The sequence below is a fragment of the Salmo salar genome, chromosome ssa01, assembly GCF_905237065.1.
Source record: "Salmo salar chromosome ssa01, Ssal_v3.1, whole genome shotgun sequence".
In the NCBI taxonomy this organism is placed as follows: domain Eukaryota; kingdom Metazoa; phylum Chordata; class Actinopteri; order Salmoniformes; family Salmonidae; genus Salmo; species Salmo salar.
In genome coordinates this window covers 96,331,970-96,347,189 of record NC_059442.1, presented here as the reverse complement: position 1 = coordinate 96,347,189, position 15,220 = coordinate 96,331,970, and the positions used below count along the sequence as shown (strand labels likewise).

Sequence of the window (15,220 nt, the reverse complement as noted above, 5' to 3'; positions counted from 1 at the left end):
TATTCTATTTCTCCACATTATAAGCGCAGCAATGCACACATGGCAGTAGGCTATAAGCACGAATGTTCCATTAGTGGAAAAACACCATTATCAAAAGTGACAGCAAATATTATAAAGGTGCATTTTTATGGTGAAATTATCTTCCCCACACTTGAATCTCGTGCTGCTTATGTATGACAGTTAGGCTCTAATCCCTTTGTCAAGCGGATTAATGTGCTTAATTTTAAAAGGTTATTTGGGCACTTTATTAGTTATGCAAACATTATTAAAACATATAGGCCTATGGGCTAGGCTACATGAGGTGTGCAACTATGAATAGAAAAAGTTGCAAAAAAGTCAGTTTCTTATGCTGGGCATCATTCACAAGTGACAAAAAATAATTCACAAGTGATAGGCTAATATTGTCACCCATCAGACTATTCTTGATTTAATCTTGTCTTTACATATACTAAATAATATAGGTGTGAAATTTGTTTTGATTTAGAATAGACCGTTATCATGCACCTGTCTCGAAACAGGGAAAGCAGGAAAAAAATACATGTAATCTATGCACTTAAATAGCAAATGGAGGACGCTTTTCTGATGGTTTATTTTCATGCTAGCCAGGTAGGCTATACTCCTGTTTTAAAGAGAAGCATTGTGCTTAATATTAGGAAAGTTGATAAATAAATATACTAGGTCTAGCCTATAGAAGGCTGATGGGATCCTCCTCTTTTTAATAGAGGCCATGTTGCCCAACATGAGCTCGTGGGCTCTCATGAAGTGTTTGATTAGATTTTCGAACACATTTGCGTTGATGTCAGAGTGATTATAGAGTGCCAGTCAGTTAGCAAGTTTGGTAGGCTACTAATGACCATCAGCAGCATCAGAGCTTGGAGAAGCCTAATTACCGTGACTAAACGGTCCCATGGAATTTGACTGCCTTCATGACTCGTTACCGCCGGTGTGGCGGTAATACAGTCACCGCAACAGTCCTAGGTCCAGATCCAGATGTCCCTTCTGCCCAGATCCAGATATTCCTTCTGTCCAGATCCAGATATCCCTTCTGTCCAGACTCAAGCTTCACCTTATCAACACTTCTCCCTTGCTGTGTTTTATGGTGTTGTTATAGACAGACATGTTGTGTTCCAGAATGTGCAATACAAAACACCCTGCACTTGGCTCCTTCCTGGGCTTTTTCACTGATGACATCAGACCCATCCATCAGACACGGAAAATGTTACGCTTAAAGCTCAAGACATCCGGTTCCTTGTGTACATCCATGGCTTACGTATAATGTACGACTCCATGCGCAAACATAGCAGACAAAAAATGAATTATCTTTTCAAAAAAAATAGTTCAATTTATTTTGGCATGCATTCCCCAGCCATCTCAATCTTCTGCCAGGATTCAATCCGAGTGCAATGCACTATCGACAAGGCAACTTCCCTGATGTTCTCAGAGATTGCATTCAGAGTAAATGCTGCGGATGTCAGCTCAAGAGTAAATTACATTTAAAAGTAAAATGCAGTGCATTTGTTTACAATGTGCCTTTGATTGAATTCTTTGTCTTTTCATTGTTTGGGTTACTGTGCTGCTGTTTTTTTTATTTTGGAGTAGTTCTTCATTTGAGATCAAATTAACTTTTATTTGTCAACTGAAATTTTACTTTCTCTTTATCCCAACCCCTCCAAATGACACACATACATATATAGGTCAGAGAGGTTGGGGCAGGGGGCTGTCACCCTGGCGCCCGTTGAGCAGTTGTTGGGGGGGGGGGGGGTTAAGTGCCTTGCTCAAGGGCACAACAGCAGGCAATGGCATCCAGGATTCCCTTCCTGTCAGATTCTTCCCATCAGACCCAGAATTTAAAAATGGCAACCCTCCGGTTGCTGTCTAGCCTCTCTAACCACTAGGCTACCTGCGGCCAATTTGAGATTGTATTTATCCAGAAAACGCCTTGTATCTTAAAGGGATACTTCGGGGTTTTGTCAATGAAGCCCTTTATCAAATTCCCCAGAGTCAGATGAACTCGTGGATACCATTTTTATGTCTCTGCGTGCAGTTTGAAGGAAGTTGCTAACTAGCATTAGAGCAGTGACTGGAAGTCTAAGGGAACTATAGCATGCTAGCTGTTCCTGTAGACTTCCATTCAGTGCGCTGTTCTTTCAGACTCCCAGTCATTGCGCTAACGCTAGTTAGCATTGGCTCGTGAAACGGTCTCTAACTTCTTTCCTCTAACTTCCTTTTGGTGTGGCAGGTAGTCTGGTGGTTAGAGCATTGGGCCAGTAACCGAAAGGTTGCTGGATTGAATCCCCGTGCTGACAAGGTAAAAATCTGTCATTCTGCCCCTGAACAAGGCAGTGAACCCCCAGGCGCCGAAGACGTGGATGTCGATTAAGGCAGCCCCCCGCACCGCTCTGATTCAGAGGGGTTGGGTTAAATGCAGAAGACACATTTCAGTTGAAGGTATTCAGTTGTACAACTGACTAGATTTCCCCCTTTTTAATCAGGGGCACGGTACGGTTTAGTAATCTATCTAAACAGTGATCAGTGAGATTTTTCCTAAATAAAAAAGATGATTTGCTGTTATCTGTTCTGAATATCTCATTGACATTAGAAGATAATAAAGAGTTTTGGAAACGAGAAGAAATGAGACAATCCCAGACTGCTAATGTTGCATTGGAAATGAATTAAACATTTTCTCATGAAAAAACAATCTGAATGATGTGGATGAGCATAATGGGATTGTATTTGCTATTCTCAAACGTCATAGAATATTGTTTATACACTGCTCAAAAAAATAAAGGGAACACTTAAACAACACAATGTAACTCCAAGTCAATCACACTTCTGTGAAATCAAACTGTCCACTTAGGAAGCAACACTGATTGACAATACATTTCACATGCTGTTGTGCAAATGGAATAGACAACAGGTGGAAATTATAGGCAATTAGCAAGACACCCCCAATAAAGGAGTGGTTCTGCAGGTGGGGACCACAGACCACTTCTCAGTTCCTATGCTTCCTGGCTGATGTTTTGGTCACTTTTGAATGCTGGCGGTGCTTTCACTCTAGTGGTAGCATGAGACGGAGTCTACAACCCACACAAGTGGCTCAGGTAGTGCAGCTCATCCAGGATGGCACGTCAATGCGAGCTGTGGCAAGAAGGTTTGTGTGTTTGTCAGTGTAGTGTCCAGAGCATGGAGGCGCTACCAGGAGACAGGCCAGTACATCAGGAGACGTGGAGGAGGCCGTAGGAGGGCAACAACCCAGCAGCAGGACCGCTACCTCCGCCTTCGTGCAAGGAGGAGCAGGAGAAGCACTGCCAGAGCCCTGCAAAGTGACCTCCAGCAGGCCACAAATGTGCATGTGTCTGCTCAAACGGTCAGAAACAGACTCCATGAGGGTGGTATGAGGGCCCGACGTCCACAGGTGGGGGTTGTGCTTACAGCCCAACACCGTGCAGAATGTTTGGCATTTGCCAGAGAACACCAAGATTGGCATATTCCCCACTGGCGCCCTGTGCTCTTCACAGATGAAAGCAGGTTCACACTGAGCACGTGACAGACGTGACAGAGTCTGGAGACGCCGTGGAGAACGTTCTGCTGCCTGCAACATCCTCCAGCATGACCGGTTTGGCGGTGGGTCAGTCATGGTGTGGGGTGGCATTTCTTTGGGGGGCCGCACAGCCCTCCATGTGCTCGCCAGAGGTAGCCTGACTGCCATTAGGTACCGAGATGAGATCCTCAGACCCCTTGTGAGACCATATGCTGGTGCGGTTGGCCCTGGGTTCCTCCTAATGCAAGACAATGCTAGACCTCATGTGGCTGGAGTGTGTCAGCAGTTCCTGCAAGAGGAAGGCATTGATGCTATGGACTGGCCCGCCTGTTCCCCAGACCTGAATCCAATTGAGCACATCTGGGACATCATGTCTCGCTCCATCCACCAATGCGACGTTGCACCACAGACTGTCCAGGAGTTGGCGGATGCTTTAGTCCAGGTCTGGGAGGAGATCCCTCAGGAGACCATCCGCCACCTCATCAGGAGCATGCCCAGGCGTTGGAGGGAGGTCATACAAGCACGTGGAGGCCACACCCACTACTGAGCCTCATTTTGACTTGTTTTAAGGACATTAACATCAAAGTTGGATCAGCCTGTAGTGTGGTTTTCCACTTTAATTTTGAGTGTGACTCCAAATCCAGACCTCCATGGGTTGATAAATGGGATTTCCATTGATTATTTTTGTGTGATTCTGTTGTCAGCACATTCAACTATGTAAAGAAAAAAGTATTTAATAAGATTATTTCTTTCATTCAGATCTAGGATGTGTTGTTTAAGTGTTCCCTTTATTTTTTGAGCAGTATATTTATATAGCCAATTACACAAGCCTTTCTATCTGTTTAAGATATGCCACTCTTTCTTTTTGGTCATTATGGGAAGTTCAATAGCAATAATTGATTTACTATCCTTAAATTGCGGAGACGCAGGAACGACAGTTCAAGCTCCGACATGCTTGAGTTTCCCCCCCACGCATCCAAATCTCAATTTATAACTTTTATATAATATGTAATTAATGGTAATCCGCATCACACGCAAACGTAAAATGTTGGCAGGTCGGTCCACAAGATTGCCCGGGAGATTTGGATTAGAAAGGCATCCTGCACAGGGTCAGACTGCTCCGAAAGTCTAATTCACATATAAGCGACGGTTCCTTGTAGTCATTCCGCATCTCCACAATGTAAACCCACCTTTACTCTCTGTACTACTACAAAGAAATTATTGCAGAATAGTTATACAAATGAAAATGGTTTCCTTTTAGTTTTATTTGTGTACAGGAATATGCTGAACCTAGAAAGTAACAAAATTAAACCTACAAATGATGCCTCATAATGAGAAATAATGAAAATTAAGAAACAACAAAAGTGAACCGTACTTCATTTTGCAGCAATACGTTCTTTGTGTAACGGAGCACAATAAGCTCCAAATTAACACTATGATTTTGATTGAAATTATTAAGATCGGGGATGACAACAGATAAGGATAAAAAATCGAGTCTGCTCCGTTGAATTAAACACAATGGACAACACTACTTATGGTATCCCTGGATAATTGGTATAATAAGCCCAACTGGATCATAAGTGCTCTGATATGATACATAAGAGATCAATGTAGTATCTAATGGGTGGAAATGACATTCTTGATCCACTCAACACTGTCTTTATGCTGTTGGAGCTAATCATTTTGATGAACTATTGTCGGTGCCTGTCATGAGAGGATTTAGGCTGGTCAAATATTTGTTCAAGTAAAAATTCAATTTCCATTACAATGACTGTCTGTTTGTTTAACAATAACGTACTTTAACTTTAGCGCCTATTGACGACAGTATCTTCTGGCCGGGGGAGTTTTTTTAGGATCGTTCTGACTGTTAAAACGTATCGCTTGCGGTACAATTTTGGAAACATAAGGAACGTATCATTCATATCAGTGCAAAATAATAATAATACATTTTTAAAAATTACCACACACCTTAACTGGGTTAGTGTTCCTACACGGCCATATCTCCATGTTACATCGCTTGTTTCGGAAGACAGGTGCAAGACATAGGCAGCCACCTGGGCTAATTAGCTATCTAGCGTAGTGTGTTCTGAACACCTGTGTGTAAACTTAACTGGAGAGGAAGTGTAGTTTGTCAACTGGAGGCACACACTGCTTGTGGATCTGTGCAAAACTGCTACAGTAAGTGTAGATTTTTTATTTGAACGATTATTTCTCGCTGATACAGTGCATTTGGAAAGTATTCAGACCCCTTGACTTTTTCCACATTTTGTTACATTACAGCCTTATTCTAAAATCTACACAAAAAGGACAAAGCAAAAACAGGTTTTTAGAAAAAACAGAAATATCACATTTACATAAGTATTCAGACCCTTTACTCAGTAATTTGTTGAAGCACCTTTGGCAGCGATTACAGCCTCACATCTTCTTGGGTATGACTTTACAAGCTTGGAACACCTGTATTTGGGGAGTTTCTCCAATTCTTCTCTGCAGATCCTCTCAAGCTCTGTCAAGTTGGATGGGGAGCATTGCTGCACAGCTATTTTCAGGTCTCTCCAGAGATGTTTGATCTGGTTCAAATCGGGGCTCTGGCTGGGCCACTCAAGGATATTCAGAGACTTGTCGCGAAGCCACTCTTGAGTTGTCTTGGCTGTGTGCTTAGGGTTGTTGTCCTGTTTGAAGGTGACCTTCTTCCCAGTCTGAGGTCCTGAGCGCTCTGGAGCAGGTTTTCATCAAGGATCTCTCTGTACTTTGCTCCGTTCATCTTTCACTGACTAGATCCTGACTAGTCTCCCACTTCCTGCCGCTGAAGAACATCCCCGCAGCATGATGCTACCACCACCATGCTTCACCGTAGGGATGGTGCCAGGTTTCTTCCAGACATGACTCTTGGCATTCAGGCCAAAGAGGTCAATCTTGGTTTCATCAGACAAAGAATCTTGTTTCTCATGGCCTAAGAGGCTTTAGGTGTGTTTTGGCGCACTCCAAGTGGGCTGTCGTGTGCCTTTTACTGAGGAGTGGCTTCCGTCTGGCCACACTACCACGAAGGCCTGATTGGTGGAGTGCTGCAGAGATGGTTGTCCTTCTGGAAGGTGTCTCATCTCCATAGAAGAACCCTGGAGCTCTGTCAGAGTGACCATTGGGTTCTTGGTCACCTCCCTGAACAAGGCCCTCCCCCAATTGATCAGTTTGGCCAGGCGGCCAGCTCTAGGATGAGTTTTGGTGATTCCAAACTTCTTACAAACTTGTTCTTGGGGACCTTTAATGCTGCAGAAATGTTTTGCTACCCTTCCCCAGATCTTTGCCTCAATACAATCCCGTCTCTGAGCTGTATGGACAATTCCTTCAACCTCATGGCTTGGTTTTTGCCACAGGTGGACTCCAATCAAGTTGTAGAAACATCTCAAGGATGATCAATGGAAACAGGATGCACCTGAGCTCAATTTCGAGTCTCATAGCAAAGGGTCTGAATATTTATGTAAATAAGGTATTGATTTTTCTTTTTTATAAATTTGCTAGTTTCAAAAAACCTGTTTTCGCTTTGACATTATAGGGTATTGTGTGTAGATTGATGAGGGAAAAAACGTATTTGACCTATTTTTAAGGCTGTCACGTAACAAAATGTGAAAAGGGAAGGGGTACTTTCCGAAGGCACTGTATGAAAGATAAAAGGTATATCAGCATGTTTCGAAAATCGTTTCGCAAGCAATGATTATTGACATTTCTAAACGTTAAAACACACTGTTGGAGGAATTGTAGTTGACATGCAGTCAACCGTGTGCAAAGCTAACCGCTGAAAACCCACAGATAATTAGAATCGTTTTCGAGAGCTACCCAGTCGGTAACTCTGTAAGAAAGAGAAATTGGATTAGAATTAATTAACAGTAATGTATGTAGGCCTATGTCAATACACCATCTGTCTGTGTGTTTGTTTGTAATATAAATTCCTTATAAATCCAATATTTTGTAAACCTGTTCTTGGTGGCATGATTTGTCTGAGAAACTGAGACACAGCGATAAGATGTTGCCATGAACGGCAAGGTGAACCGAAGATATTGCTGAGCCTATGGTTTTGAGATAGACAAGCTGCTGTCCTGATTATTTGTCTTCTGATTTTTCTTTCTGTATGTTATCTTTCCAGATACACTAAAATGAAAACCGCCACAAATATCTACATCTTCAACCTGGCCTTGGCTGATGCACTAGCCACCAGTACACTGCCCTTCCAGAGTGTCAACTTCCTGATGGGGACTTGGCCATTTGGAGACGTTCTGTGCAAGATAGTGATATCCATCGACTACTACAACATGTTCACCAGTATCTTCACATTGACCACCATGAGTATTGACCGTTACATTGCAGTGTGCCACCCTGTCAAGGCCTTAGACTTCCGCACGCCCCGTAATGCAAAGATTGTCAACGTGTGCAACTGGATCCTGTCCTCTGCCATCGGTCTGCCTGTCATGTTCACCGCCTTAACTACTGTAACCGATAATGGCAAGTATGACAGTACGTTTCCCCATGCTGTTTTTCTATGATCCTCAATTGTAGGCAGCCTATCTATAATGTCAGTGAGTACACCACAGTAGCGAGAGAGTAACAATTATGTTTTACATTTCATTTCATGTCTGTGAAATGCTGTTTTGCTGTTCTACACATGGTCTGGGTCTGAGTCATAGAGAGAAATAGAGTGCCATGTTAGCTATGAAACCTTTTTTTATTATCATACAATAAGAACACTTTCAGCTCCTTTATTTAGGTTTACGTGTGACATTAACTTTTACATAATGGTGGATTTAGAACTGCAAATCAGAGGCTATATTAAATAATGTTTTGTAAGTGTTCATCCCTAATTGGCCTTAATGTAGGTTTCCAACTCTATTCATCAATATAATGCTATAAAGCTGCAATATGTAACTTTTGGGGCGACCCAACCAACTTCACATAGAAATGTGAGTTATGTGTGTTATTATGATACCAGGGGTCCGAAACATGTAAAAAAATATATATATGTTTTTTCTTTGGAACCTGCGGTCCGTATTGACCCCGTTCTGGTTCCGGTTCCGGTCCGCCAGTTGAGTATGGAGGCTCTACACTATACTTGCTTGTTTTGTCACATAAACTGAAATTAGCAACCAGAAAATTGCAGAGCGATTTCTACATAGTGCATCTTTAAAGATGACTAATATAACCATAGACTAGCAGCTTCCACCATGTAGTCTTTATAGATGACTAATATAACCATAGACTAGCAGCTTCCACCATGTAGTCTTTATAGATGACTAATATAACCATAGACTAGCAGCTTCCACCATGTAGTCTTTATAGATGACTAATATAACCATAGACTAGCAGCTTCCACCATGTAGTCTTTATAGATGACTAATATAACCATAGACTAGCAGCTTCCACCATGTAGTCTTTATAGATGACTAATATAACCATAGACTAGCAGCTTCCACCTTGTAGTCTTTATAGATGACTAATATAACCATAGACTAGCAGCTTCCACCATGTAGTCATTATAGATGACTAATATAACCATAGACTAGCAGCTTCCACCATGTAGTCTTTATAGATTACTAATATAACCATAAACTAGCAGCTTCCACCATGTAGTCTTTATAGATGACTAATATAACCATAGACTAGCAGCTTCCACCATGTAGTCATTATAGATGACTAATATAACCATAGACTAGCAGCTTCCACCATGTAGTCTTTATAGATGACTAATATAACCATAGACTAGCAGCTTCCACCATGTAGTCATTATAGATGACTAATATAACCATAGACTAGCAGCTTCCACCATGTAGTCTTTATAGATGACTAATATAACCATAGACTAGCAGCTTCCACCATGTAGTCTTTATAGATGACTAATATAACCATAGACTAGCAGCTTCCACCATGTAGTCTTTATAGATGACTAATATAACCATAGACTAGCAGCTTCCACCATGTAGTCTTTATAGATGACTAATATAACCATAGACTAGCAGCTTCCACCATGTAGTCTTTATAGATGACTAATATAACCATAGACTAGCAGCTTCCACCATGTATAATAGTCTTAAAGTCCATGCATCATTTCAGTATAATAGTGGGATGGAAACTTGTTAGAAAAATTTGTGATGCGTCTCCTGAATTAGGTTTTCAAAATGCCTGTAAAAACCATCATAGCTCTTTTTATTGGTTAGAGGAGAATGGGTGTTATTTGCAGTCTCTTGAAGGAACTCTATCTGATGTCAGCTTGGGGAATAGAAGCAGGCAGCACAAGGTTGTTTAACAAATAGCTGATTATTATGGCTAACATTATGAGCAATGCTTCGGGGCCTATGTAGCTTTATCTACAGTTGAAGTCGGAAGTTTACATACACTTAGGTTAGAGACATTAAAACTCATTTTTCAACCACTCCACACATTTCTTGTTAACAAACTATAGTTTTGGCAAGTCGGTTAGGACATCTACTTTGTCCATGACACAAGTCATTTTTCCAACAATTGTTTACAGACAGATTATTTCACTTATAATTCACTGTATCACAATTCCAGTGTCAGAAGTTTACATAGACTAAGTTGACTGTGCCTTTAAACAGCTTGGAAAATTCCAGAAAATCATGTCATGGCTTTAGAAGCTTCTGATAGGCTAATTGAAATCATTTGAGTCAATTGGAGGTGTACCTGTGGATGTATTTCAAGGCTTACCTTCCACCTCAGTGCCTCTTAGCTTGACATCATGGGAAAATCAAAAGAAATCAGCTAAGACCTCAGAAAAAAAATTGTAGACCTCCTGAAGGTACCACTTTCATCTGTAGAAACAGTAGTACGCAAGTATAAACACCATGGGACCAAGCAGCCGTCATACCGCTCAGGAAGGCGACGCGTTCTGTCTCCTAGAGATGAACGTACTTTGGTGCGTAAAGTGCAAATCAATCCCAGAACAGCAAAGGACCTAGTGAAGATGCTGGAGGAAACAGGTACAAAGGTATCTATGTCCACAGTAAAACGAGTCCTATATCGACATAACCTGAAAGGCCGCTCAGCAAGAAAGAAGCCACTGCTCCAAAACCGCCATAAAAAAGCCAGACTACGGTTTGCAACTGCACATGGGGACAAAGATTGTACTTTTTGGAGAAATGTTCGCTGTTCTGATGAAACACAAATATAACTGTTTGGCCATAATGAACATTGTTATGTTTGGAGGAAAAAGGGGGAGGCTTGCAAGCCGAAGAACACCATCCCAATGGTGAAGCACGGGGGTGGCAGCATCATGTTGTGGGGGTGCTTTGCTGCAGGAGGGACTGGTGCACTTCACAAAATAGATGGCATCGTGAGGAAGGAGAATTATGTTGATATATTGAAGCAACATCTCAAGACATCAGTCGGGAAGTTAAAGCTTGGTTACAAATGGGTCTTCCAAATGGACAATGACCCCAAGCATGCTTCCGAAGTTGTGGCAAAATGGCTTAAGGACAACAAAGTCAAGGTATTGGAGTGGCCATCACAAAGCCCTGACCTCAATCCAATAGAAAATTTGTGGGCAGAACTGAAAAAGCATGTGCGAGCAAGGAGGCCTACAAACCTGACTCAGTTACACCAGCTCTGTTAGGAGGAATGGGCCAAAATTCACCGAACTTATTGTGGGAAGCTTGTGGAAGGCTACCCGAAACGTTTGACCCAAGTTAAACAATTTAAAGGCAATGCTACCAAATACTAATTGAGTGTATGTAAACTTCTGATCCACTGGGAATGTGATGAAAGAAATAAAAACTGAAATAAATCATTCTCTCTACTATTATTCTGACATTTCACATTCTTAAAATAAAGTGGTGATCCTAACTGACCTAAGACAGGGAATTTTTACTAGGATTAAATGTCAGGAATTGTGAAAAACTGAGTTTAAATGTATTTGCCTAAGGTGTATGTAAACTTCTGACTTCAACTGTACCTGTGAAAAAGACTGCTGTGAAGCTATTGGTTTCCTCATGTACTACGTTCCTTCAACTGTGTTTTGTACTCAATCTTCACATGTTCAGGAATCATCGACTGCACTTTGATCTTCCCACACCCGTCCTGGTACTGGGAGAATCTCCTGAAAATCTGCGTCTTCATCTTTGCCTTCATCATCCCGGTCCTCATCATTACCGTATGCTACGGGCTAATGATCTTGCGCCTGAAGAGCGTGCGCATGTTGTCCGGCTCCAAGGAGAAGGACCGCAACCTGCGGCGCATCACCCGCATGGTCCTGGTGGTGGTGGCCGTCTTCATCATCTGCTGGACGCCCATCCACATCTACGTCATCATCAAAGCCCTGATCAACATCCCCAACTCCCTGCTGCAGTCCGTCACCTGGCACTTCTGCATCGCTCTGGGCTACACCAACAGCTGCCTGAATCCTGTCCTCTATGCCTTCCTGGATGAGAACTTCAAGCGCTGCTTCCGCGAGTTCTGCATCCCCTTGAGTCCCTCTGTGCTGGAGCTGCAGAATTCTTCTCGTACCCGCCCCCACCAGCAGCACCAGTGCGAGCAGCACTCCAGCGCCAACAGGGTGGAGAGGTCCAATCAACCGGTATGACTAGGTATGGAGATGTTGTCTTTGGACTCACGCTACCAGCCAAACGATGACATGAGCTCGGAAGTCACCCAGGTAACCACAGTGCTCTGACACAAAGCTCTGACACATGATGCGCCAAGATACTGAAGTGCAACGTAACACAAGCATCGATCGTACTGTCGCCTCTTTCTGGAGGCTGACGAGTATTTGAATGCAGAATGACACTCCGCATAAGGCTTTCTGTCAGGTAGCATTATTAAAATGTTGAACTTTAGGCAGAACACTGAAATGAAGAAACATCAACTATTATGTACACAGTATCTTTGTAGACTGGTATATTGAACATACTGTAATAGGATAATGTTCTGTGGTCAACAACATTCACAATTAGAAAATCTTCATTGAGAGTACTTAATTCAAGATGCTAATAGAAGAAGATTGTTATTTAAGGGTCAAGCGGCGATTCAAAAAAACAAAGCGGCCACCCCACCACTTGTTTTGGTAAACAGCTGAGAGATGGGGCTGGAGGAATGTAACCACTGTCAAATTGATAGACAGAGCTATGGATGCAAGAACTGACCATTCATGAGATCAAAATGATCAGTTTGTTTGTTTACAATTACATTATTGTTTGCTTCCAGAGTCAATGGCTTTATATTATTAATGTTAAAGTCAGAAAATGGATGTAGCCTACCAATCTGCTTTACATCTACTGTATGTATAGCAGCTTTTATATACTGTATGTTCTGTACTAAATTGTTATTTATTATATGTGTATATGATGTGCACGTGGTTTGGGAACTATCAAATGAATGAATTATATTGTATTTCCGTGTCAAATCGCCAGTTACTGACGCATAAACAAACATTACAATGATTCACAGTGATTATTCAGTGATAATTCTTCCAGTGTTCTGTGCAGTGTGCACCGCATAAAGAATGAACAAGAAATCAATACATAGTAGTAGATAAGGTTATTCAAGCAATAATAATAACATCCCTAGAGCTGTAAAAAAGAATACAAATGAATTACAAAAGAAATACAGCAAAATGAAATGGATGGCGTTTAAACCCGGTCTGGCACAAATCAAATCAAATTGTATTTGTCACATGCACCGAATACAACAGGTGTAGACCTTACTGTGAAATGCTTACTTACAAGCCCTTCTAGTATAAGTGATCTACACAATCTATATACATATGTGCACTTTGAATTTCATTCTGTCACACTTTTTCTTTTATTCCAGGCTTTATAAAAAAAATTCTGCAAACAGAAATACACAATGGACAAAAAACGTTTTCAGTTTCTCTTCATCGCTCAGCCACATAATGCCAGGGTAGATCTGGTGGAATTTCTGAAAGCGTATATTGTGGTAGAAAGGGCAATAGAGGATAAAATTAATTGAGTTCTCTCTTCGAGGTCACAATAGTTACATAGTCTTTCCTCTTCCATTTCACCACAATCCGACCTGTTTCAATACACAGAGACAATATCCCTTATATTACCTGTTTCAATACGCAGAAACAATATCCCTTATATTACCTGTTTCAATACGCAGAAACAATATCCCTTATATTACCTGTTTCAATACGCAGAAACAATATCCCTGATCTTACCTGTTTCAATACTCAGAGACAATATCCCTGATCTTACCTGTTTCAATACACAGAGGCAATACCTCTGATCTTACCTGTTTCAATACACAGAGGCAATTTCCCTGATCTTACCTGTTTCAATACACAGAGGCAATTTCCCTGATCATACCTGTTTCAATACACAGTGGCAATATCTCTGATCTTACCTGTTTCAATACACAGAGACAATATCCCTTATATTACCTGTTTCAATACGCAGAAACAATATCCCTTATATTACCTGTTTCAATACGCAGAAACAATATCCCTGATCTTACCTGTTTCAATACTCAGAGACAATATCCCTGATCTTACCTGTTTCAATACACAGAGGCAATACCTCTGATCTTACCTGTTTCAATACACAGAGGCAATTTCCCTGATCTTACCTGTTTCAATACACAGAGGCAATTTCCCTGATCATACCTGTTTCAATACACAGTGGCAATATCTCTGATCTTACCTGTTTCAATACACAGTGGCAATTTCCCTGATCTTACCTGTTTCAATACACAGAGGCAATTTCCCTGATCTTACCTGTTTCAATACACAGAGGCAATTTCCCTGATCTTACCTGTTTCAATACACAGTGGCAATTTCCCTGATCTTACCTGTTTCAATACACAGAGGCAATTTCCCTGATCATACCTGTTTCAATACACAGTGGCAATTTCCCTGATCTTACCTGTTTCAATACACAGAGGCAATTTCCCTGATCTTACCTGTTTCAATACACAGTGGCAATTTCCCTGATCTTACCTGTTTCAATACACAGAGGCAATTTCCCTGATCTTACCTGTTTCAATACACAGTGGCAATTTCCCTGATCTTACCTGTTTCAATACACAGAGGCAATTTCCCTGATCATACCTGTTTCAATACACAGTGGCAATTTCCCTGATCTTACCTGTTTCAATACACAGAGGCAATTTCCCTGATCTTACCTGTTTCAATACACAGTGGCAATTTCCCTGATCTTACCTGTTTCAATACACAGAGGCAATTTCCCTGATCTTACCTGTTTCAATACACAGAGGCAATTTCCCTGATCTTACCTGTTTCAATACACAGAGGCAATTTCCCTGATCTTACCTGTTTCAATACACAGAGGCAATTTCCCTGATCTTACCTGTTTCAATACACAGTGGCAATTTCCCTGATCTTACCTGTTTCAATACACAGAGGCAATTTCCCTGATCTTACCTGTTTCAATACACAGTGGCAATTTCCCTGATCTTACCTGTTTCAATACACAGAGGCAATTTCCCTGATCATACCTGTTTCAATACACAGTGGCAATATCTCTGATCTTACCTGTTTCAATACACAGTGGCAATATCCCTTATATTACCTGTTTCAATACGCAGAAACAATATCCCTTATATTACCTGTTTCAATACGCAGAAACAATATCCCTTATATTACCTGTTTCAATACGCAGAAACAATATCCCTGATCTTACCTGTTTCAATACTCAGAGACAATAT

General features: G+C 41.4%; 1 protein-coding gene across 1 annotated transcript in view; it reads left to right on the top strand.

The window, feature by feature from the left end:
- LOC106610780 (delta-type opioid receptor-like) overlaps positions 1 to 13,669 on the top strand; it is a 28,071-nt gene extending 14,402 nt beyond the window's left edge. Inside the window, exons 2-3 of the mRNA XM_014210344.2 lie at positions 7,680 to 8,035; positions 11,581 to 13,669. Of these exons, the coding sequence (XP_014065819.1) occupies positions 7,680 to 8,035; positions 11,581 to 12,119 (895 nt within the window). The 3' untranslated portion in view covers positions 12,120 to 13,669. The remainder of the gene's footprint in view (positions 1 to 7,679; positions 8,036 to 11,580) is intronic.
- The last annotated feature ends 1,551 nt before the right edge of the window (positions 13,670 to 15,220 follow it).